Source organism: Cupressus sempervirens, chromosome 7 (assembly GCF_028749045.1).
Source record: "Cupressus sempervirens isolate cs-2001-9-10 chromosome 7, ASM2874904v1, whole genome shotgun sequence".
NCBI lineage: Eukaryota > Viridiplantae > Streptophyta > Pinopsida > Cupressales > Cupressaceae > Cupressus > Cupressus sempervirens.
The window spans coordinates 584,333,127-584,359,646 of record NC_143124.1 but is presented as its reverse complement, the minus strand read 5'-3'; the positions used below and the strand labels follow the sequence as shown (position 1 = coordinate 584,359,646).

At 34.1% G+C, this 26,520-nt stretch overlaps 1 protein-coding gene across 7 annotated transcripts in view; it reads right to left on the bottom strand.

The window, feature by feature from the left end:
• GCP1 (glycoprotease 1) overlaps positions 1–26,520 on the bottom strand; it is a 263,036-nt gene that overhangs the window by 204,138 nt on the left and 32,378 nt on the right. For all 7 annotated transcript variants that reach the window (XR_016353980.1, XR_016353979.1, XM_089792139.1 and 4 more), the window contains 2 exons: positions 3,967–4,041; positions 3,720–3,816 (listed from right to left, as the gene is read on the bottom strand). Coding sequence is in view for 5 of the 7 variants with exons in the window: in XM_089792139.1 (XP_089648265.1) it covers positions 3,720–3,816; positions 3,967–4,041 (172 nt within the window). In the remaining 2 variants the exon portion in view is untranslated. The remainder of the gene's footprint in view (positions 1–3,719; positions 3,817–3,966; positions 4,042–26,520) is intronic.

Genomic DNA, 26,520 nt, shown 5'->3' with positions numbered 1-26,520 from the left:
GTGTGTTGAGTTTCTATGAATTCATGAATGTTTAACTAACCACAGTTCAACCCCCTTGACCCACCATCTCGTGCATAATTATATTGGCATTGATTCTATTGGCCATTTATATGAGTTGTTAGGAAACATGACTTGATGAATTTTTATATCGAGAGAAACCTTGCAAACGAAGGTAAATAAATTGGATTTGATTTAAACATAAGCAAATTGTTAGCGTATGGGCAGATAGTTCTTGTTCACAAATGATGGTGGGGGAGATGTCACACCAACTCGCCATCTTTAGGGATTCTTTTCCGAGTTCTTGTTTTAGGTGGAAGAATGAAAAATAGTGAGCTCTTGGGAGGTTAGCAAGTATTACTTTGTTCATGGGAAAATATAGAAACAGACACTATTGAAAGTTGTCATTATCCTGAGCTGACAAGGCAGAAGCTGGAAATTGTTTCAGATTTAGCTCTAAACTGCACCTTAGGTTGATATCTCCAGGCACGTTTACTTAATCCTTACAGTGTTGAGTTTGTTTATAGAAACTGGAATGTTTGCAATTGTAGATATGAAGAGTTTATAGCACTTTTATAAAAAAAATGATAAGAGAGGTTAAGGTGTTGTAGAATATCATGTCTTGGTTGTTTTCTGTTCATAGCTGGAAGTAATACCTTACTTTAATTGCGAGTCATGATGATATGCGGTATCCTCTGTGCATATGAATCTTAGCTTGTCACAATCTTTTCTTTTAATCTTGCTCTTAATTGCTAATACTAAAGAGAGGTGTCGGGTAAGCATTCTTCCTCGGTAAGACAGGTCTGAGCCACTCGCTATGAAGAATGAATAAGCATGCACAAATACTATTTTTTTTCATTGCAGAAAGGAAACTTATTTTCTGTGTAGGAAAAACATACTCTCAATAGAACATAAAAAACAGTGTAAGCTGCTCCTCCACGTAGCAACTATCAAACACTAAGACCATAGATGAAAAGAATGGTATCCTTCTAGCAGGAACATGGTAAAACATCCTTTTAAGGCGAATTGTTATTATTCAAGATTGGTTGATGTTGTACTGCAGCTCCTATGTTGAGAATTAAACACTCCAGAAATTCACAAACAAATCCTTCGCAGTCATAGAGTAATATTAAAGATACTCTTCTGCCAACTTCAACCAGTTCTATATTGAATAAGAAAGATTGATTAAGAAATATGAAACAAGTTGTTTCACTACTGTCTTTTTGAGTCAAGGAAAGTTTCTAACTATCAAGGTTGTTAGGGGTTACTGGCAAGCTTAAGGGTGGTTTAAGCATGTAGCTGGACACTGTAGACAAGGGAATTGAAAACATATCACAAAAATGTTTCATCAAGACAAACAGAACTGTTAAGGACTAGTACAGTCCAGCCTGTCCTTTTAAACAAAAATGCAGCAGCATTGTAAGACCTTAGCTGAGGATACCTTTAAAGGACTAGCTAAGATAACCTTATTCTCAGAACCTTTCTTTCCACACATAGTTGCATATACTTAATTTGCATAATTTTTTGTGTCTAAGACTCTAGATGGTGCAAGTTGGATAGGGTGTGAATGACAACATGTTCCTCATGTTCCATGAATCCTTGGCCAAGGTGCACCACATTATGTTGGTGCTTGTCAATTCATAGCTCTCAGATACAAACTTGGTCAGGAGTTAGGTCGAGTTAGCAAGAGCTATAGGGCATAACCGATTAAGTTAGTAGGGTAAACACCAGCTTCAAATGACTTAACCCTTACCATAATCATTTCCCTTGCGGAGGGTCGGGCCCGCTTCAGGTAGAAGTAAGCAAGGGAGGATCAAGATGCGATCCATGGTTGGGTGGATAAGCGCCCTGATGATACCTTTTCCCCCTAACAGAAGAGAAAGTAAGGATGCTTCAGTGTCAACCCACTTCTAGTTGACCAGTAGTTATTTTTCCATTCCGTATTTGTTTACATAAAAATGATCTTATTATTAGAGTCAGATTTATTTAATTTTCCAGTACAAGTATCTTATAAAATTATTGCAACTTGTTCATTTGAACGTATTTGTTTTATAAAAATAAATACAGCATTTTAGAATTATTTCCTTTTCTTCTATCTTAATGTTCAAATCTGGTTTAATATTAAGCCAATGAGCCATTACTTTATCATCAGTTTTATTGATTGTTACGACTGAACTTTAAGGACTTGAATTTCTTCAAATTTGTCATTTAATGTACTGTCAAACAGTCCCTTGAATGAGAAGTACTATCATTCATTGTTATCACTTGTGAAACTGCTGTCTTCTTGCACCACAAGTACCATACTATGATTTTTTGCTGCTTGTGTAACCTCACATTTTTTGTACAATAAGCATCATACAATTTCTCGTGTTCAATATAAGAGGATGTTCTTACTTGGTTGACAGTCTTCTCTTCCTCAAGGAACTTGAGCAAAGTTTGTGAGGCTAAACAGAAGCTCCAACTCTTCTCTCTGTTTTAATGATGTGGAGAAAAGTGTGTTGTTTACAGTCAATACTCCATTGACTGTTCCATCCATACTTTTTCTTCTTTCGTTTTCTTCCTCTTTCTTTTTAAAATTGTTGATTCCACAACACCTGCGTAAATCATCTACTGTTTCATCAGTCGTGAGTTCATATTGAATCTATCCCATCGCAGAGTTCATGTTAGGTCCATCTAGTATACATTTATGGGTCACCCAAAGGCCCTTGATCTGCATTTGGAACTGCCAATAGCTGTGTGAATCTCTGCATTTCTGGACATTTCCCATCATATCCATAAATTTCATAAAACCTGCACTAAAAATAAACAGGAGGAGGTGCTTCCTAAGCTATCTTTCCTGGCATTACTGACAAACATAACCTATTACTGTTGTTGCATGGCTAACTACCTATTCGTTCCTAAAGGTGGTTGATACTGCTGAATAGGTGGTTGTTTATTGTACATTTTAAGTAGCACTGCTTTTGTTGTATATTGCTTATGTACTTATTGAACTATTCACAAATTTAATCATCAATAAACATTAAGATAATTTTATTTTTTCTTAAATGCCAACTATCTTCACAGATACTGATTCAAGAAATTTATACTGATAACATGCTTCTAGTAAATTATATCATGGTTGAATAAGCATAAAGCAAAAACAATAGGTAAGACACTTATCATCCAGTGCACTTCTAGTGGTTCTAGCAATAGAAAGCAACTATTTCATAAGGTATCGTAACACTGAATATGAAAGATGGATTCAATAAAAATAGAAAATGCTTCCTAAAGAAACTAAATGTACATTAAGTTTACAGACATGTAATGAGAAGCTAACATTGACCCAAGAACACATAAAAAATGAGACATTTTCATATACGTCATAAATAAAGCAGACGTTCCCATAAAAGCACAGATCTTGGTCCAAAGCAACATGATATGCAGGGTATCCAGTTCTGCATATTGATTAAACAAATCATGGCCCACAGAATCAAGAATATTGAGCATTAGTGATGAAAACAAATGTGAAGCTACAACAAACAACTGCATACAATAGTGTGACAAACTAAGAGAACTGCCATAATCATAAAACGATCTATTCGCAGTGCACAACCCACCAATAATAATGCAAGCAAGAACAGGAGTGTGAAAATGAGATTTCTAACTATGACCATTCCCCTAGAAGCCCTGAAAATTAAAAAGACATGTACAATCTTCTGCTAGAAAACAAATATCGTACTCACTACGTAAGCAAAGGCTTAAACCAGGGCCAATGGTCACTGCAACTGCTGTCAAATCTGATGGTTTCAATTTTGCAATATGAATAGCTTGTTCAACAACCTACGAATACAAAATGATGAACATCTTATCATACAATATGGAAGCATGTGCAGTTTATATAAAATCCTCCGTTTCCTTAAGATATAATCCAGAATTACCATACTTTTGTGTATTCTAAAATTGATGAATAATTTTTAAATAGGACCTCACCCTGTCAATCACTTGTGCATGTGCTTCTTCTGCCATTTTAGGTACCACACCTCCATACTGAGCCAACAAATCTGCCTTTAAACATCAAAGAAGAAACAATTTTCATTTTACCTTACACAGAAAAATAATTTCCTTGGCAATTGTGACTAACATATATCCAATACATCAATCAATGGGGTTAAACAATTGAACACAGCATCACAGTTTATTTCTTCCTACAAATACATTTTGCCCAATCTCAAAGTAAGCTTCAAATATTTAAGAAGCCTTATGGATCAAAAAAAAATTGCAGATAAACTTATTTCTATCATAACAGCCATATATCAAATCTTCAAATTTAAAGAGAGGATTTAAACCAAAAAGGAAATGTACTAAAACTCTTTCTAATAAAATCCATTTATATGTTCAGATAATAGTTGGGTTAATCATACAGATAACTATAATAAACAGCATTGCTTGGGAAATGTTTAATATGACGTTCATTTGGTTCCCGCAAATAAATCATGTTATTAGTTTTGTATGCTAGTTTGGAAATGATCAATGAATACAGTACAATTAGATATGTAAAGGTTTTGTCTCTATCAATAAGATTGTAATCTTAGGTCTAATAAATGGAATTTGATTAAGGAATTTTAGATGTTTCTATTGATTATTTGTAACAATGATCTTGGCCAAGAAACAAACTGTGCAAGCAAGATCAAGCGGACTATCAAAGCATTGATCTAGAACAGCAAAGAAAGATATCTACTAGTATCGAAAAAACTTTAAGATTGCAATAAAATGAGATAAAGCTTATGATGTATGCAAAATGAATAAAAAGAGGAAATAACCTCATAACTTCATAGTTATGTAATAAGGGAATGCCCCTATATCATCTTTTGTATTATGTAAGTGGACGATAGTCCCCGAGCAAGACTGGAGGCTTTCTTTGACTCCATTCTTTCCTACCAATGCTTGTTGAGCAGAGGAAACATGTACAAAAATTTTAATTAATATAAATTTTGGCCTAAGCCTTTTACCAATCAGAAAAAGAAAGTGGCTTCTGAATTTCAATAAATTGTTCAATTTGTTTTTAAGCATTTTGTTATATTCCCAAAAATAAATAATAAATACATATACATTCAAAAATTTAAAAATTGCAAAAACTTCTAAAATGAAAAAAAAGTTCTTTAGGATAGTTCTACAGCTAGCCAACAAGGCTCATACATATGCTACCAAATATATGTTAGATAAAAGAAAACAAGAGAGAAAGACAAAGAAACAAATAGGAACCCTTGATTTCAAAAACCCCTAACATCCATTATCTCAAGACTTCGCCAAATCTGCCTGTTGCTGGGAAATTCTTGCATTTGACTAAGTACATTAGAAAAGCTTCATCATTACCTCCAAAGATTATGTCATCAACAAATATTACAATGATCAGCAATTCATTCTCAGTTTCTTTCAAATATAAGTTACTATCTGTCATATCTTTAGCAAATCCCAACTTCGCCAAATATTTGTCCAATCTTACATACCAGGTTCTAGATGTCTTCTTTAGACCACACAATGTTTTCTTCAATCTACATACCATGTCCATTCCTTCTGTCAAAAGAAATCCTTCAGGTTGTTCAATATAAACTTCTTCAAGTTCTCCATTTAGAAATGTTGACTTTACATCCATCTGATACACTTTGAACTTCTTACTTGCTGCATAAGCCAAGAACATTCTTACTGCTTCAAGTCTAGTAACAGGGGCAAATGTTTCATCATAGTCTATGCCTTCTTGTTGTGAATATCCTTTGCATACCAATCTTGCTTTATTCCACACAACCTCACCTTGTTCATTCATCTTATTTCTGAATACCCATTTAGTTCCTATAACATTCTTGTTTTTAGATCTAGGAACCAATTCCCATGTCACATTCTTCACAGTTTGATCTAATTCTTCCTTCATTGCTTGAATCCAATGATCATCCTTGTATGCCTCATCTGCACTCTTTGGTTGAACTTGAGAAATCAACATAATTTCTCATGTACTTTGTTTCTTGTGATAACTTCTTTGTCTTTGCTTCCAATAATTTGATTCTCAGGGTGGTTCTTTGTCAAATTCTTGTTTGGTGTAGGCGATGCTGCTTCAATTCTTATTCCTTCTCTTGGTTTTGATCTTTGTTCTTCTCTTTGTTCAACAACTTGAACATCATTTTGCAAATCATTGTTAGTCTCAAAGAAAACTTCAATATTCTCTCTAACAAGTTTAGGATTATCTTCTTCTTCATGAGAAATATAATCCAGCATTCTCTCTTTAACTCCAAACTTTTCATCCAATTTCACATTTGCACACTCGACAATAGTCTTAGTTCTTTGATTAAAACATCTATAAGTTTTTCTTTTCAATGAATAACCAAGGTACATACCTTCACCGCTTCTTGCATCAAACTTACCAATATCATCATCTCTCTTTACCTAACACTTACTTCCAAAAATTCTGAAATATTTTACTGGAGGTGCATGTCTAAACTATAATTCATAGGGAGTCTTGTTTGTACCTTTTCTGATCTGCACTATATTCATGGTATATACTGTTATGTTGACTATTTCTCTCCAAAATGTCTTGGATACATCATCCTCAAACATCATTGCTCTTGTTGCTTCAATTACAGATCTATTTATTCTTTCAACAATCCTATTTTGCTCTGGAGTCTTTAGGTGTTGATAGTTGTCTTTTAATACCATTTTCTTCACAAAAGATGTTAAATTCTCTTTAAGTAAACTTTCCACCTCTGTCTAATCTCAAACATTTTATCTTTACACCAGATTCATTCTCAACTTTGTTCTTGAACAATTTAAATTTTTCAAATGCTTCAGAGTTTTCTTTAAGAAATGCTACCCACATCATTCTAGTGAAATTATCAACAAAAATCATAAAGTACCTTTCACCATAGAATCCTCTTGTTCTAGTAAGACCACTCAAATCTATATGAACAATCTCCAGTTTTATTGTGGTAGTGAACTTCTTGCTGGGAAAATAAACATTCTTATGCTTAGCCATAACACATTCTTTGCAAACAACATTAGTAGGTTTCATAATTCTAGGTAGATCTCTAACAACAAATGTACTACTAGCCTTCACAATGTTGTCCAAGTTTATATGACAAAATCTTTTGTGCCATAACCAACTGTTATCCACTTTTGCAATCAAACAAGTCATCTTTGTAGGGTTCAATTGGAAAACATTACCTCTGGATCTTGTACCAATTCCAATCAACTTACCATCTTTATCCTTGATAATCCAGGTCTTCTCTGTGAATTGCAATTGATAACCTTGTCAACCAATTGTCCAACACTCAATAGGTTATGCTTTAATCCATCAACAAAATAAACATCATCAATGTCAGTCTTTCCATCAAAAGTGATAGATCCTATTCCCTTGATATGACAAGCTGCATTGTTACCAACTCTAACAATTCCTCCATGGTTTTTAAACTTAACAAACTTATTCATATCTATAGTCATATGGTGTGAACACCCACTACCTATAATCCAATGAGATTTCTTTTCAACTTGCAAAACTAGGGGGCTTTTTCCTTCCTAATTTCTTTTTTAGGCTTTTCTTCTTTTATAGCCACAAATCCTAATGCATCATCACTTTCACTTTGAACTCTTTCTTCAGACTCATTATCTTCATTTGCATACAAACAATCTCTAGGTCTTCTAGACTTGAAATTCTTTTTATACTTTTTCTCTCTTTTAGGACATTTAGAAGCACAATGACCAAATCCATTGCAAGTCCAACATTTGAAAATTATCTTACCATCTAATTCTCTTCTTACAAGCCAGGCAATTCCTTCTTCAATTCTTCTATCCTCCTTACATTTGGATTTGTTGCTACTAGCATAGTCTCCACCAGTGCTTGCACTTCTTAATAAAGAAAAGTTAACACTTAATGCACTAAAGGTGGTCTCCACTCTAGGAAAATCTCCATGTTGCTTTAAGCTTGCTTCTATTGCTTCCAATCTTCCAAGTAGTGTCTCTCCAATAAACTTCTCAATGCAGGGTATCACTTGCCATGTTTGCTTGAATGGTGGTGTCAAAGTTTTCAAGATATTCTAGATAACTTCATCCTCTGTTATGGATCCATTGCAAGACTTAATACCTACAACAATTTCTAGTATTCTACTAGTATAGCTTCTTATAGATTCATCTTCCATCATTCTAGCATCTTGAAACTAACATATCCAATTCTGTAATCTGATTCTTTTAGCATGTGCATCACCTTCAAATGTAGTTTCTAAAGCTTTCCAAATTTCATGGGATGTTTCTAAGGATTTTACTTGAACATATTCATTCTCAGGAAGAGTTGACAATAATGCTTCTTTGGCAAGCATATTGCACATAAACAGATCTCTTTCAGCTTCACTGCATTCCTCATGTTTTCACTCTTCCACAATCTTCTTTTTAGTCTTTTTCATCAGCCAATACCCTTGACCCATACATAGCAAATGAGTCATCTTCTCCTTCCAGCGGTCATAGTTAACTCCATCAAATTTAGGAGTTTCTTTTCTTAAGTGACCTGTCATGGATCTCCCAAACTTGTTAAGCTTTTTCTTCAAGGACCTGATACTCCGATACCAATTGTTAGAAAGTAAAGTCCACCAAGATAATTGGGGGGGGGGGAGGGGGTGCGAATCAATTATCCAATTATTAAAACATTTATCAACCTTATTAATTCTTAACCATGTAAGCAATATAATCAGCAACCATAAGAAGATACTCATACACAATAACACTAGATTTATGAACTAGGGAAGCCCTTGATCAAAGGGAAAACCCCAATCGGGATGGTACGCACAAAATGATGTACTAATATAAAATGTTCCTGGTAAGAGAATGGACTCTATTACAAGCCAATGAAATACATTTAGTACATATCAATCCCTGTAAGGAGACTTTGAATCCCTGTTAGGAGATTCCAACCCTATTAAGAGTTGTAACAACCCTATTAGGAATTGTAGAAGGCATAAGGACCCACTGTCCAAACAACTTCGAGGGTAAGACCACCAAACTCACTGTCCAACTGGTCTCTGTATTATTACTTGCAGAATAATAGAAATGAAATAATTTCAGCTCCTTCTCTGTCCCCTTGATAGAACCAAACCTCTCCAGATCTCGATACCAAATCACCAACTTCGCATCCAAATAATCCCTTCGATCGCTTACACTCATTTACCAAATACTTTGCATATCGCACTTGAATTACTTCCTTACATGTCACACTTTACCAAAAGGAAAATAACCTTCCTTTAAACCATATCCTCAAAATAATTTCTTGAGTTGACCTTGAGGCTTTCCCAATTAATTATAATAGGACCTCATTAAGATATTAGAAAACATAACATCTTTTCGTAATTACAATTCATTGTTGGCTCATAGTCTTTACAACTTCTCACACTTGCAACCTCTGACCTTACGCACTCACTGATGTCATCATCAGGCTGTCTACTATTACTGGTTAATTGTGCTCATCAAGATTCTATCCCAGTTAAGAGATACAAATCAATCATCAGAACCCACTTATTAGATACTTTGTCTGCTTACTGTCTTCTGTAAACCTTGAATAACTTCCGCATATCTTCGACTCTTTGCACACACACTTATTCACGTCATTAGTATACACTGTAGAATACATCCTTAACTGCACTTGACCTAATAATCAATACACAGTCTATATGACCTCATTTTCTGTCTGTTACTTAGTCAGTCTTTACTAAAACAATACTATGTTGACATCAATGACAAACACAATCATGAATGCAACATGTCAATCATGCCAACAATTTCCCCAAGTGTTCTAGCAATGCTTATGATACTCCCCCAAAGGACTACCATTAGCATTGAAGCTAACATCCTCAAGACCCCAAGTATGAAGGATACCAACTAAAGAAGGATAGACTCTTGAGATATAAGGATAGAATGTTCACACCCAAAGACATAGAAATTCGAAGGATAATCTTAGGAGAAATTTATACTATTCCATATTCAGGACACCTTAGGGTGACTAAGATGTTGGCTAAATTGAAACCCTTGTACTTTGGAAAGGAATGAAGAGAGAAACAATGGAATATGTGGAAGGATGCCTCGAATGTCAGAGGGTTAAGGCAAAACACCGTTACCCTGGTAGGCTTTTACATCTGAATGAGGTTCCAGAATGGAAGTGGAAAATAATCACCATGGACTTTATTCAAGGGTTACCTATGACCTGAAACAAACAAAATACCATCCTAGTAGTTGTGGACAGGCTAACCAAGGTGACTTATTTTATACAAGGTAACATAACAGATAGAGCACCAAAAATGCTCACAAGTTTGTGAGAGAAATCTTCAGACTCCACAGAGTTCCAGAGAAAATTATATCTAATAGAGACACCAAAATAACATCCAAATTTTGGTAGACCTTGTTCTTGGCCTTGGGAACCAAATTAAATATCAGTTCCCCTATTACACTGAGACCAGACAAAAAGGATAAATCAGGTATCAGAAGATCTCCTATGAGTATATTGTATGGATCAGCAGTACCAGTGGGAAATGTATCTTCCCTTAGTAGACTTTGCCTTTAACAACTTTTACCAATGTGTTATCAAGATGACACCTTTTGAGGCTTTATATGGCTGCAAGTGTAGAACCCCTATAAGTTGGAACAAAATTGAAGACAAGATCATCGTCGAATCATAGATGCTTCTAGCGATGGAGGAACAAGTAGTTCAAATCCATTAGAGGCTGAAAGAGGAAAATGACCAACAAAAAAGTTATGCAGAAGCGAAAAGGATACCCCAACAACTCTCATTAAAGCACTATCAAGTTTGGGAGGAACGCCAAACTAGCCACAAGATATGTGGTACAATTTGAGGTGTTAGAGGTCGTAAACCCGACAATCTACAAAATTGCCCTACCTCCAACCCTTGCCAAAATGTATAATGTATTCCACATATCATATCTTAAGAAATATATCACCCATCATCAACATGTAATTGACTAGAACCTCTTGCAGGTGGGAGACCCAGGGGTGGTGGAAATAGAGCCGCTCAAAATACATGAGGTGCGTAAGCTTCACTTACAAAATTGGGAGATAACCCAGTGCAAGGTCCAGTGAGACCAATATGCTAAGGAAAATGCTACTTGGGAAGCCTATGATGAGATCTTCAAAAAAATTCCTCATCTTTTCTCAAGAACTTGAAGTATGAATAAACTCTAATGGAATGCAACATAGAACTTTATATTGTTTTATTTAATTAGAATGTTTTTCGCTTCCTTTATATTACAAGTTCATTAGGGACGATGAAACATGAGGGGGAGGGGTATGTTACATCTCAAAATTTTGCCAAATTTTAAATAAACACATAGCCATTGTGTAATTCATGTGAAGTTAGTTGACAACTAAATTAGTTGAATAGTATGATCATGTGAAGTGGAAATATGGTTGTTCGTTTTAATTCTTGTGAAGATGACATGTTAAGTGTTCATTACAATGTTAACAGAAAATAAATATTTATTATTTTAAAGAAGTTTGGAAAAGTTATTTTCTTATTGGAATTGGTGGTTAGTCGTTATGATGATTATAAAAATTTAAAAAGTTATAGTTACCTAGATTTATAGTAAGAAATATGTTATTATCGTGGAAATTCTTCTTGGTTGCAGAACACAATGAAGGGAGGGAATTATTGCCAAAATGGGAGCTAGGATTGAGGCACCAAAAGTCCATTGATAGGCCATTAGGTATGGATTCTAACCATCTTGGCTAAGGATTTAAGACTAGGCAAGCAAGAGTATACCTTGGATGACCATGAGCTAACCAGTCAGTTCATAACAATTACCAATTAAAGAAAACATAAAGAATTTAATTAATAAGATAAGTTGTTACATCTTTTTCTCCTATCTAAAATCATTGTGGAGCCCCCTGTTATACTTCATATATTGACACCATGATATCATGACATCTATACTTGCACATACATGTGTGTGTGTGTGTGTGTGTGTGTGTGTGTATGTATGTGCGTAAATCCATATAATGATACAAAAGAAATAAATGATTAAATTTAAGCACATGTATGTATATGTGTACCTACAAATAGAGATAGCATAGATACCATGATGCCGATATATTTAAAAAAATATTTTTGAGGGAGAAACTTTATAGTTATTATTATCACTATTTTCAACAGATTTGAGCAATTGCCTAACTATCCATCGGCCTTTCTATTTTTTAAATGTTCTTTTCATATATTATAACCGATATGTTGTTGAGTCGATGGAAATGCAATTCTTTATGGAACTAATGCCCAGCTATGTGTCTGCCACCTCAGCCTTTTTGTAACTAAGGATGCATATGTGGACTATTTTACATATCTCTTGCCATAACCTCCGAGCATTCTTCTTCCAATTTTTGAGCGATGTGATTTATTTCATTCTTACAGCGTTAGGCATAAGCCATATACGGCGAGCACAACATTTATCATTGTGTCCAAGCTCCATATTCTTTAAGAGCCAAGCATTGTTGTATCAGACATTTTTGTGGACTTTCTTTTCTGTCTACCAAACGAGAATAACAATCTCTACCCGCACAAGGTAGCGCTCATCCTTCTAGCAAGTTATGCATTATGTTATTCCTTCATTTATATTACAGCAAAAGGATTAAATGATGATATCATAGATGTGAACTTCATATATTGTCAATGTATTATTGAAATAATCCGACGTGCATATGTTACTTACAAAATTATGTGTATGATATGATGTTTCAAAGCACCAAGGTACTTACTATGCATTTTGATAAAATATGCTGACTTATACAGAGGTGTTGGCAATATGCCTCTGAGACAAGTACAGTATTCGAAGCCATGATAAAATCTCTATGCAGTGACATGGATTTAGAAATGCAAATTGATACCAAAACTGAACTATACTCAAGGTAGGAAGCACCCATAAGGACCAAAATGGTCAAGATAAAGGGTGGGAGGAGAGAACATCCCTACAATGGCAAAACAAAATGAAATCAATAATGTGCTTGTAAATATAACAACATTAAATAACTGAATCAGCTCATGGTTGTCCAATATATAACTCTTCTTGTCAAGTCGAGCGAGTTGTCGGGCGTAATTAGTAGCCCACTAAAAATCCTTGGCCAAGTTAGCTTGGTGGCATGTTTGTTACTACAACCACTAGAGGATAGAGTGCTAGCTGACAGAGGGTAGGTTGATGGAGGATATCCTAAGCCTTGTCTACTGTCTAGTCGACACTCTAACACTGGATGCTAAGGAGGCAAGACCATGGTGCCCCAAGCCTATTCCCATGGTAGGGAGGGTCTTTCTCGAATAAGATTGTGTGGGGATAAATAAAGGTCCGCGGTTAAGAGGTTAAGCCCATGGCAATGCTTCTCCTCTCCACCAGATCCTGCAGCTTGCTCAACACAATAACCATTATATGCTTCATATCTAGTACTTGATTCTTTTTGTATTTTTGTTTATCATTTGACATATTATTATGTAATCATGATACTTAGTTCTGTTATTTCCTTATGTTATCATTTGAAAGATTGTACTAGGAATGGAAAGGAAATAGATATGGAAGTTATAACTGTATCTCATGTGAATTAGATTACTTCGTTGTTGATCTCTTTAATATGAATTGCAATATCTGAATAAGTTCATCAGATTCCTCTTTCTTGTGAAGTGGTTGTTATAATTGTCACTTTGTCATTTTGTTATGAATATAGATGTATCTTGAATTATAGTCTTATAATGGTTGCAGGAAAATAGCATGTTACACCATAGATCCATGATTTACACCTTTCATCTCAGCTTTACTCGGTTTTCCTTGATGATCATTCAGCATTCATGATACTTACAAATTTCTAGTTTACACAGCAAGTCTCCCCATTCCTTAAGGGGGTTATTAATTGAGATTATGATACTATGCCCTAATTCAAATCATGATTAACATGCTAGAAGATACACTGCTGAGGGGTAAGCCTTCCAGTCTCATAGACATATGAATAACTAATGTCCTTGTACTTGTAGCTTCCCCCGGCTAATCAATACAAAAAGATTTATTGAACAAGGCCATGGTATATTACGAAAAGCTTTGGCTCTCGTAGGGCTGCTCGGATTTTATATCAAAACTGGTTATGCAATTTTACATCATGCTATAGCGGATGTTTCATGACGAATAGACATGTAAAATTCTAAAAAATATTTGCAAGCTTGATAACTATCTTTCAAATAATCCAAGCATGGTATAAATTAAAAGTATTACGAGCAATTTGAGATGCAACTTGATGAGTATGAGACACTGGAAATATGACGCATATGCTCCAACTACAAATTGCTATAGAGGTGACCATTGAGAAATGCAATACCAACAAAATGCTCTATAATCTCTTGATTTTTCTCGGTCACTGCACTAATGTGATATTGTACTATCAAAGCAAAATTTGTAAAATAATGTGCGGTAAATCCAACAACACTCACTCGGAAACCACCTTTGAATGGTTGTGATCTAGCATCTCATAGAATGAAGCTCGGTTACTTGAAAATATGAGCCCGAAAAAGTGTTACGTGCATGGAAAGAAGGTGAAAGGTGGCGAACAGGAGTTACAATCTTGAATTAAAATGGCAAGGCCAAAATAATGAGTAAAAAGAATATAGATAATGGCTCTAAATAACAATTCATTGTCATTAGTTAGAAATAATTAAAATAGTTCCCATGTTTTACTATTAAGATATCTATTTTATTTACATATTTTTGTATGTGTTATACACATATAAACGTACTACACATAATATTCCAAATACACGTATTTTTATGCATATGGTGTATTTTAAGTATATGTTTACATACATATACGTCATATTTGAATATATGCATACATACATATACATGTATGTATCATGTACAGATGTATGTAAGTACCATGGGTACCATTATGCTAGAACATGTCTGACATTACAAGAATGATTTAAGATCGACTCATTTTCTCAAAGGTAACACTTGTTTTTATTTCACTTTTTAGGACTAGTGAATATTTGTATATCTTATCAAGCTTGTTGATCTAGTTAGCTCATGGTGGTCACTTGACATATGTTTAGTTTGTCCTAACTTGTGTTCCTTGGCCATGGTGGTTTAATTCATACGTGTTAACTTTGGTGGTAGGATGGTGCTCTCGTACCTAATTCCCTCTCTACCAATGTTTCCCCTGTCATCATGCCACCTACAAGAAGAATTAGCATGGTGAAAGCATACTTCCACATTGATCAACTAAAATTAGTCATCATAACTAATTATGAAATTAATTGTAATAGCATGTAATTTAACTAACATCTTACTCTTCACATAAAACATAATCATCAACAAAAATTTCCATTCATATGAACTTCAACATTGAGTAACTAACTTAACTACTTGAAATATCAAAGGTTAATTGAATTTTTCAAAATTAACAAAATAGGGGATTTAACATACACCCCCCTTATGTTTTATCGTCCTCTATGACTATTGCAATTAAATACACAAGAAACACCCAAAATGTCCTACAGTCTCAAATAACATCATGTCACAATGGTTCAAAATTACAAAAAATACAAAATAGCAAACTAAGATTTATGTTCTTGGAAAAAGGTGGGGAAATTTCTAGTAGATCTCATCATTATCTTCCTAGGTAGCACTCTCTTCAACATATTGGTCCCACTCGACCTTGTACTAGGTGACGTCTCGATTTCATAAGCTTACACGCCTCGAGTATTCTTACTAGTTCTATTTCCACCACCCCTGGGTCTTGTACCCAGGGTTTCTATGGGGCTCAATTGTTGCTCTGCTTGATGGTAAGGGAGGACACATTTGCTGGTTGGATTTTCCCTTACTAGAACACTTGTTGGCATAGTGATCTGAATCCCCTATGCTTCTGGCTCTGCAAAACCAAGGCGGGTGCACCAAATCCTAGACAAATAGCTAAAATCCAAGGATGTTTGTAGAAGATATTTTAATTATAATTGTAATGAAAATTCTCCAAAATGGCAAGAAATTTGGACAACTTTCAACTTGTATGAAAATTGCGAAAAGTACTAAAATTATATTGACTTTACGACTTCAATGATAACTTCAAAATGTAAATGCTTCAAACTTGTAAGTTCTGAAAATAATAATAAAAATGATTACTTGGGAATGAAATATTTTTGTTAAATAAGAATGCATAGGATTTACTATAATAATTGAATATACTAATTTTCAAAGGTAAGATGTGAAATAATTGCCAACATGCAGATTAGGAATCAAAAGCAATATCAGACTAGTGCCAAAATTAAAAGGGCAAGAGAGTCAATATTAAAAGTTTGTAACATACAACTTTATGAAATTCTATGCACTTCAATTATAAGCAATTTAATTATCAAGATGTGATGGATCAGTTATATTTATGCAATTTTACACTAGTCTAAATAGCATTTTAACTCCTACGGAGACAAAATAGACACAAATATGGAAAAAGTTTAATATTTCACTATATATGTGATTATCAAGTTTGAAAAGCTATAAATGATCCAATCGACTTATCCAATATTAAATTATTTATAGGATAAAACTATGTTCATAAAGGACTCAACTACATAATATTTTCGACTCCAAAGCTTCTTGCAAACAAATAAAATAAAATTTCTTACCGGTTATCGGAGAAATGGAAATACAATGAAGACACTCATTATTGATGCTCAATCCACTGCAATTTAGTCCCAAAGTCACATATAAAAATTTATTCAATGATCCAAAATCCATGAGCTTAGTTCAATATTTAATCTTTGCAAATGAGAAAATAATATATCGAAAGAGCTTATATAATTTGTATGTAGAAGGTTGTAAGAATTGTAAAAAAATTGTGTCCTTCATTTCATTTACATTTCGTATTTATAAATGATGGAGATGTATTTACTAAACCATCACACTCTTTCATAACAAATAACTGAAAACTCAATATAATTTCGATTTGATATGATGTGCAGTTCTATAACTTAATGCATTATTTTCATAATGATCTAGATGGTTTGCTCTATATGCGAAAATCCTTTGTTCCAATTTTATACATGTCTTTCCTCCTTGTATCTTCATTTATCCTACAATAAGGTAAGAGCAAATATTAGATGTAAACTACCAAACACAATCTGAATCGATAGACGATGATTTATCCACGGTTACTTCCAGATGACAAACGATCTTCCAAAAGAATCCAGGGTACAGGAATTGCGTGGCTTCAGATGAATGTCAATATGATATATCCATCAGAGCTTTCGAATGTTTTCTATTTTGCCATGATATCTAATTTCTTTTTCAAGTATCTAAGTCTATTGATTGTGATGACCCCTTCTCTTCGGTGCTTTTTTTTGTGTGGTATCATAGTTTACTGGTGATTTAACATTTTTCATTTTCCTTTATATAATAAATACTCATTGCTCCTGATGGCAATGAATAAATGCACAAAAACTTGATCAGGAACAAATTATCGAAAATAACTTTATATTCTTTTGATCACTGTTTCTTCTTTATTTAGAAATCATAACCGCCATCTGATACTTTTATGGTATGCAGATATCTGAATCATTTTTTTTAATTTCATCCACAGTGTCCAATCATACACAATCCTAAAAATAAATCTCCCAAGTGGACAAAACTCTTCTTGTCACCGTATACATTGCCTCTATACCCGAGTGACTGAGATTTATGAATATTTACAATGCTTTGTAGAATTTTTCTATTCCACCAAAATGCCCTCCAATCTGGGTCAATCATTATGCATATGCCAAAATGTGTGATGTTCCAGAGTAGGTAATATGTCGTGTTTTGCAATTCGTTCCAGGTATTTTGCTACTACCGCTTCAAGCATATTGGATGACTTGGGCCATTTCCATAGATACAAGTAATGATGAAACTTTCAACCATACTACTCAAAAATATGGAACATCTTTATGTCTGTCATTTCGAAAATTCAAAGTATCACACTTGTCTTTTGTAATATCCCTTGCCCAAACTGACTAATTTTAATTCAAGGAATATTGTCAAACACTTGTATGTTGTCTTTCTCTTTTCTGATTTTTTTGTGTTTCGGATTGTTTGATATAGTTTGAATGATGCTAAAAAATTTAGAATGTTCGCAAATGATAATATAATACCTCTTACAATGAACTAATATGCAAGTGCTGGTCTTTTTGGTATTTTCAATGCATATACATGAAAACTAGATATGGAATGCATACCTACAGCCAACTGACATTTTGACAAACAATTGGCATACAACTATTACCCTGATCATATATGCTATTAGATGGACATTTCGTCAAACAAATGGTATGCAACATATATCTCCTTTATTGAATTCATTCCCATGTATAATGTTGCTATGAATTTGCCAAGACAAATGGGCTTACAATAATGACAACAGCAATGCCAAATCTGATTCTGAGTTATCACTTACCACAGCAAAATTATATGCCTAAGTTACAATGCTAACTACAAATAGTTGCAAGAGGAACTTGATAATAGTGATGCCCAAGGATGGAGATGAAAGTTGCAATCAGAATCAAACATAAATACTATAGCGCAGGTACTATAGTGCGGCACTATTCATGCATACTATAGCAGCAAGAAAAAAAAACTACTAATGGCTACCAAAGATGAATCTTTAGGTCTACACTCGATAGTCCTTCAATATTCTTCAAACCCTTTGATTATTCCTTAACTTTAAGCATAAATAGAACTCCTGAATGCCAAATTCAATGAATATTTCACCACCTCAAATGGTTGCAACACTGAAGAATTGACGCTCTCCAATGGCTAACTAAATCAGAAACCCTTAATTTCTTCTCACAAGTTCATATCAAATGCAATTGACAATAATTGGATGCCTAGCAATGGAGCTTTCACCTCTATTTATTCTTTTCCCTCACCCTTCTAGAAAGATATAAAATATTATTTAATTGCACTCTCTAGAAACTTCCCCCTTTCCAATACAATAATTAGTTGTGCTTCTAGAAAATGCACTCTCTAGAAGCTTCCCACTTTCCAATACAATAATTAGTTGTGCTTCTAGGAAATTTAATTAATTAAATATAAAGTCACCTTTAGATTTATTTATTTATTGACTTTAATTTAATTTATTTATCCTTATTTCTCCACTTAGCCTTCGGAGAATGAAAGGCTAAGAACTTCATTGAGGGCCTATAAGATGGGGAACATGACATCTTTTCTGAGACCATTATTCTTTGTATTTTGAGTCATTTTGAATATTTTTAATCCACATGACAGAGATCCCATAGTTGCCCAATAGGATCTAGTTACTCAATTTTGTGCACAGTGGATACATTTCACACCCAGTCAATGCTTTCACCAAATGAAAAGTTTGATAATTCTCCCATGAATATGTTGGAAAACACTTTATTCATTTCCTGAATGAACTGCCCCTGGATCACATAACGTTCCCGCATTGGATACTCAATGTTCTATGTCCCCCTTTTTTCTTTTCTAGATGCTTTCTTTATTTTTGTGCAGTGGGGACACACATTCTTTCATATGCAACAGGATCAATCTAGAGTAAAAATATACAACTTTCTACTGTTATGATTTGTAGAATGAAATCATAGTCTTAATCAAGCATAATAAGATGTTAAGCTTAGGGGGAAATTGTTCGTGAAAAGTTTGCAAAAATCTTGAAATCCATTTATCATGAGTATCCAACCCAATGATATAGAAAGAAGATCCTCTCAATTAATAATTAATGCTAGAATTAAAATGTAAAATGGAAATATAATATTAATCATATGATAAAAAAAACAAAGAAAGTGCTCAAATGGGGGACCCAAAATTTGCAAAATTTAGGACTTCATCAGTGGCTCTTGTTGGGGACATATACCCCTTGTGGGCATAGTGAGATTCCAGCTATCTCTAGATGAAGCAAACCTACAAAAACAAAGCAAAATGAAAAGGAACAATCAATCCACCTAATAATATCAATAGAAATTTAAAATAAGTATGGAAGCAAACAGACAAAGGAAAGAAACCCCTTTGAAAGATTAATGGCTTCAAGTACTGTTCGTGTACTAGAAAATCCCGCATGCATCCATCTGTGCCCTGCAAAAAGTAAGAATTTATCTAGCCCTCTCAAAAATGGCAAACGGTCTTAACCACAAGGCTTCAAACTCCCCATGCTTACCCTTTTCTTGATCCCAGGCATCCGATATTAGAACCCAATCGCCTGCTTTGAAAGACTTGTTGTTTATTAGTATTTTGTTCATGTGCGTGCCTCTTGATTTCATCAAGGTCACATTCAATCTGTTTTCCATACAATCAATATCATCCAATTGTTCTTCAATGATAAATCTGTAAACCGGAAGTAAGTTATTTAGAGGAAGTCATGCTTCCTTGCCATAAACCAACTTAAAAGGAGAGAAGTCAGTAGACTTCTTTACAATAATCCTGCCACCCCATAAAGCCAAGTTTAACTTAGAGTCCTAGGCACGCTTGTTGTCCAGCATTCTTTTTATAACTTCAGGATATTTTTGTTATTGGACTCAACTTGTTTGTTGCCCTAAGGATGATAAGGATATGAATATGACATAGTTTTACCATATTTCCTACAAAAGTTAGAAAACTCATTGGATCAAAAACACATCGTTGTCCGCTATAATCTTTTGTGGGACCCCAAATCTAGTCAAAATATTCTCTATAAGGAACTTGATCACAACTTTGCTTTTACAGAGAATACTTTGACCAAGTTTGGGGTCCCGCAAAATATTATAGCAGATAATGGCATGTGTTTTCGGTCTAATGAGTTTGCTAACTTTTGCAGGAAGTATGCTATAACTGTGTAATATTCGTCTCCATATCACTCTCAGGGCAACGGACAAGCTAAATCAAGTAACAAGAATATCCTAAAGATTAGTAGAAGAATGTTGGACAACAAGTGTACTTGGGACTCAAAGCTAAACTTGGCATTATGGGTAGACAGGATCACTGTAAAGAAATCTACTGGCTTCTCCCCTTTTAATTTGGTCTATGGCAAGGAAGCGAGACTTCCTCTAAACAATTTACTTCCAATTTACAAATTTATCACTGAAGAGTAATTAGATGATATTGATTTTATGGAAAACAGATTAAATGCGTTGGTTGAACTTGATGAAATCAAGAGGCACGCACAAGAACAAAATATTTATAAACAACAACAAATAAAGTTTCTTCATGATAAAAGGGCTCAAAGTAGGTCTTTCAAAATAAGCGATTGGGTTTAAAAATTGAATGCCAAGGATCAAGAGAAAAGCAAGCATGGCAAGTTCAAGGCTTTGTGGTTGAGACTGTTTATCATTTTTGAGAAGACCGGAGAACATTCTTACATTTTCCAGGAAATGGATGGATGCGTGTAGGATTTCCCAATGCATGGACAATATTTGAAGCCATTCTTCTAGTAAAAGCTTTTAGGGGGTTTTTCTTTCCTTTGTTTTCTTTCATGCTTATTTTAAACTTCTATTAGTATTATTGTGTGGACTAATTATTCCTTTTTATTTTGTTTTTTGGTAGGCCTGCTTCACCCAAAGATAGTTGGGATACTCGTCATGCCACAAGAGGCACATGTCCCCAATAAGAGCAATTGGTGGAGCCCTAAAATTTTGACATATTGGGGCATCCTTATGAGCATCCTTTCTAATTTTTATGTTACTCTTAATTTAATATTTTATACTTTGTATCAAGGCAAGGTTTACTAACTGTTGCGGATGAGCATTAGAGTTGCCTAATATATCAAGCATGTCAGGATGGGTCTGCTGTGTGAGTGTACAAAGTAAAAAGTATGAATGCATCATAACTTAAAGAATCGAATAACATCATTTCTATTTGGAGACAAGACTAGCATTTGATGAAGAAATTGGATAGTTCGAGCCAATTTGGTATCTTCAGCAGAAAGAGTACAAAAGACTTTCAACCCTCTGCAGCATGAGGAAATCATACCAAAATTAAGGTTGATAAAGTCAGAAAATCCAGAATTCAAGGTTCAAGTAGAATGACCTGATCTAGAAATCTATTATAGTATATGCATAGCCTCAACAGTATCAGGAGTACTCAGCGAATTAGAAGTAGCACTGTCTTCAGGCTCCAGACTTTTTTCAGAAGAGAATATTGATTGAAACAAAAGTCCTGTAATCTCAAATTTCATATCAGGCTCTAGTTTGCTCCAAAATCTGGGTTTCATATGCTCAGCCAAAAATGTATTCCAGCCACCACATATACTGATGTCATTTTGGAATATGATTCTGTAATTTCTTCTTTTTATTATGTTTTCAGATTCATTTTGATTGTGTGACAATGGGAGTAGACTAGGTCAAATTCTTGAGACAATCTTCATGATGCTCCATGATCATTTTATATTTGGTATTATCATGAGTAAGGATCAGTTTGGATATATGTTACCTGCTTCCATTCAAGTTACTTCGACTTTATGCCTTGATTCATATATGTCAAGAATGATGACTATTTATCAATAATATAAAGGAATATGAATTTCGGTGATGCTAGAAAATAGTAATCATTAGCAGACTAGGATACTGCCAAAGAAAAATCATTTTGCAGAAACATATATGCAATGAAATGATGCGAGCCTTCAAATATGATGAGGATGGCTTTTACAATAATTTCATCTGTAATTAGAGAAATGCGTGACTAAGATGCCCTTTTTATAACTTGTGACATAGTAAATATCAATGAAGATAAATGGATCCGTCACAAATTATTTGCCGTCTCTACGCTTGAGGATGTTTAAAAATTAAATTTTATTCAATTCCATGTGGGCAAAATATTCAAACCATTCTTCTGAGGTACCTGATGATAGACTTGTGGTTTGATTCTCATATGATAGAAACCGCAATGAATCCAACTCATCTCATTCAATATCTAATATAGGATTTGTTCAGTGAGCAATTTCTATTACTTTTTTGTGTTTGTTGTAGGTGTATACGCATTGGAAGGAGCTTGTGCACCATGGAGCGATTGAGGAAACTGGTTATCAAATAAAAACTGAAGTTGAAGTTACTCAATTTGGGATATATCCATCCATTGAGAGATTCTTTCTAGAAGAGTTTTCAATACAGATGAAAAACATTAAATCATCCCGATAAGATTCATGGTCTATGATGGGTATGCAGGAGGAGGAAAGTCCTTATAATAGGTCTGATACTCATCCAAAACATGGTAACTATAGAGAACAAACAAATCAGTCTGAGTGTTGGTGTTAACGCAGATATAGACAAGCATTTGTGTTTGAGAAGGGTATGCACAGATGGCAATGTAAAATGCATACCCTGAATAGAAGCATGAGCACATATCTTCATATCATTATGAAACTATTGACCAATTTATAAAGAATAGTGATTAAGTTTTTATGTTATAAGAAACTAAATTAGTATTAATCACAACCAACCTGGATTAGTTATTTTTTATGGAACGATGTGACTTGTGATCGCATCTATTCATTTTCTTATAAATATAAGATGCAAAAGCAAACAAAAGATAATACTTACAATTCATATACAATATTTTACAACTTTCTGCATATATAATTTATTGACGCTTCTTTGATGTGTTATTTTTTCATTGGCAAAGATTGAATGATTGAACAAACCTTGTGGAATATTGGATCATCGAACACAACCTTTTACATGCGATCTTAGATTCAAACTGCAGTGGATTGATCAACATTAATGAGTGTCTTCATTGCACTTCCATTTCTGGCGTAATCAGTAATCATTTACTATATTTTTGTGCATGAAGCTTTAGACTCTAAATATTATATAGTTTAGTCCTTCATAAATATCTTTTAAATTATGTAATCAGTTTTAATATCAGATAATTGAATTAAACACAATTATCATTGATATCGTGAAATATTTAATTGTTTATGTTTCAATGTCTAGTTTGGCTCCTAAAGGGTTTGCATATATATATATATATATATTTGGTCCGTCGCATCTTGAGAATTAAAATTATTTATAGTTAAATTGCATTGAATCTTATAAAGTTGTATGTTATAAACTTATGATATTGACTCTATTACCCTTCTAATTTGGGCATTGGTCTTTATATTGTTTGTGATCTCATAATCTATACGCTGGCAATTATTTCATATCCCTCCTTTGAAAATTAATATATCAATTTGTTTCAGCAATTCATAATTACTTTTCATTTCAAATACTTTTACATTTATATAATTATTTACTTTGTTTTCAATTCAGAATTTACAAGATTGAAGCATTTACATTCTGAATTTATCATTGAAGTCATAAAGTCTATAATTTCAGCAATTTTCGTACAAGTTGAAAGTTGTCTAAATTTCTTGCCATTTAAGAGGACTTTCATTACATTACTAATCAATTTATCTGCTACAATCGTCTTTGGATTTTAGTTATTTTTCTAGGATCAGGTGCACCCACCTTATCTTTGCAGAGCCAGAAGTGCAAGGGATTCAGATCATATCAATAAATCCTGTCACGTTGGCCCTTTTACCAGTTGGAAGCCCAGCATCAAGTTGGCAAGACTTGTAGGATTTTAACTCTACAGTTTTGGGAACCAACACATCCAATCCACCCAAAACCCTTAGGGTTCGCGTCCTTTGATCCTAAGTAGAAGTTGAAGCTTCCTTTCGTTCTCCAAAGAGAAACCAGAAAATCAATCTCAAATCCAAGCATGTTGAAAATGAATGAGACTTCCTCCTTTAATGGTCAACAACCACCCTTCAACTTCCCCTATCTTCGTTTTATTCCTCCCATTTGTCACTTTGGCCCACCTAATAATATTGAATTGATCTCTTTTTATTTAAGTTATTTTATGTTCTCATCAGTCAATTTAATATTATATAAACATATACTTAATTTTCTAATGCCCCAAAAAGGGGACAATACAGACCTCCCTCCTTGAGATTACTTGTCCTTAAGCAATCAATACCATGATCCCATATAAATCTACAAGAAGCTCTGTAACCGACCCTGTAATCATATCCTGTCACAGAATGAAGAAAGGTGCCCAAATGCAACTCTGTAATCAACAAAATTTATGGATCACAAGTCAATTTGTGAAGCACCATTGCATCTATAGGTTGCATGAGTGTCTCAATGGAATCCTCAAAATGCAAAAATGTATCCTGCTATCACCTGGATCCCAAACCATGTCATCATGACCCTAGGTGTAGATATAGGTGTCTATCAACCTATCATCGTCCTGAATCAACCAAGTGAAAAAACAGATCATCCCACCAAAAACAAAACCATCTTCGAAATGTAAGAAGTCCAACTCGTATAACCACCACACACTGCTGCCATAATCTTCCAAAAGTCAAGCCAAAACTGAAAGAACAGCAGACCAAGCGTAGCAGCCACTAATAACTAAAGTATGCATAAAGAGAATATCACCAACCAGCAAATAAATAAAAGTCACCTCATGAAGACTTGGTGATATGTTTCTCGATAATCGATGGGAACTATTAGTATACATTAAGGAAAAATTTGAAGGCATCTCCATGAGTATCATCATTCAAATCAACACCTTCATCAATGAAATGATCACCATCAAGTGAAGTCTTTGAATCATTTTCACCTGTTTCATCCCTACTCACATGCAATTGTGTAGATATATAATTGCTGTCATAAAAATCAGAGTTCTCATTGTTCATTTCTTGTTGGTTCTTAAGGTCTTCCCCAACATAATGAGTCTCATATAGATAGGGCGAAGTGGGAATACTAAGTTCACATTCATCCTCACCAAAAGTACTGATCCCTTCCACAATGTGTGTGAGATTAGCGGTTATATGATCATATTCATCATCTATGCAAGTGATTGTTGTAGAATTCTGATTTTCAGCCTGATGTAATGAGTATTGTGTCATACTTAGTTGAAGACATAATTCATCTATCTCCTTTTCTTTATCTTCAGCATGTTTGATTTTCGTATCCCTATCTTTAAGAAACTTCAAGTAGTCTGATTTCATTCTTTCCAATGCCATCTTAAGAGTGTGAAGGCTTGTACTATTGGTTCCATTGGTTATTCCCTTCTCCTTTTCAATACTTTTAACTTCCCACATGATTTCTTCAATGTTTTTATGGGTGTTATCAAAATGCACTAAGGCTGCAATGACCATATCATTTGTTACGTTCAGCTTATCTTCCAAATTATATGCTCCAGAATCATCAACTGAAAATGGAATTTCTAGTTGATCTTACAAATCAGCCCCTGTAAAAACTTCATCTTGCTCTAGTTTTTTAATACTAGATTTAATTCTATTTTTAGCTGCACCATTTTCAGAATTTTCCTCTGTCTTCAAATGTATTGCCTCATCAACTATTACATCATTGTCTCCACGTAATTCCTCATGGAGAGACTCTCTTTCAGCCTTATGATTACTACAATGTTGGTCAATAAAAACCTTCAATTCACCAAATTGGGTGCTAGTACAAATCTCACCATCATCAATAGCAGGTTCCCTCTTATGATCTTCATTATGTTGTAGTTG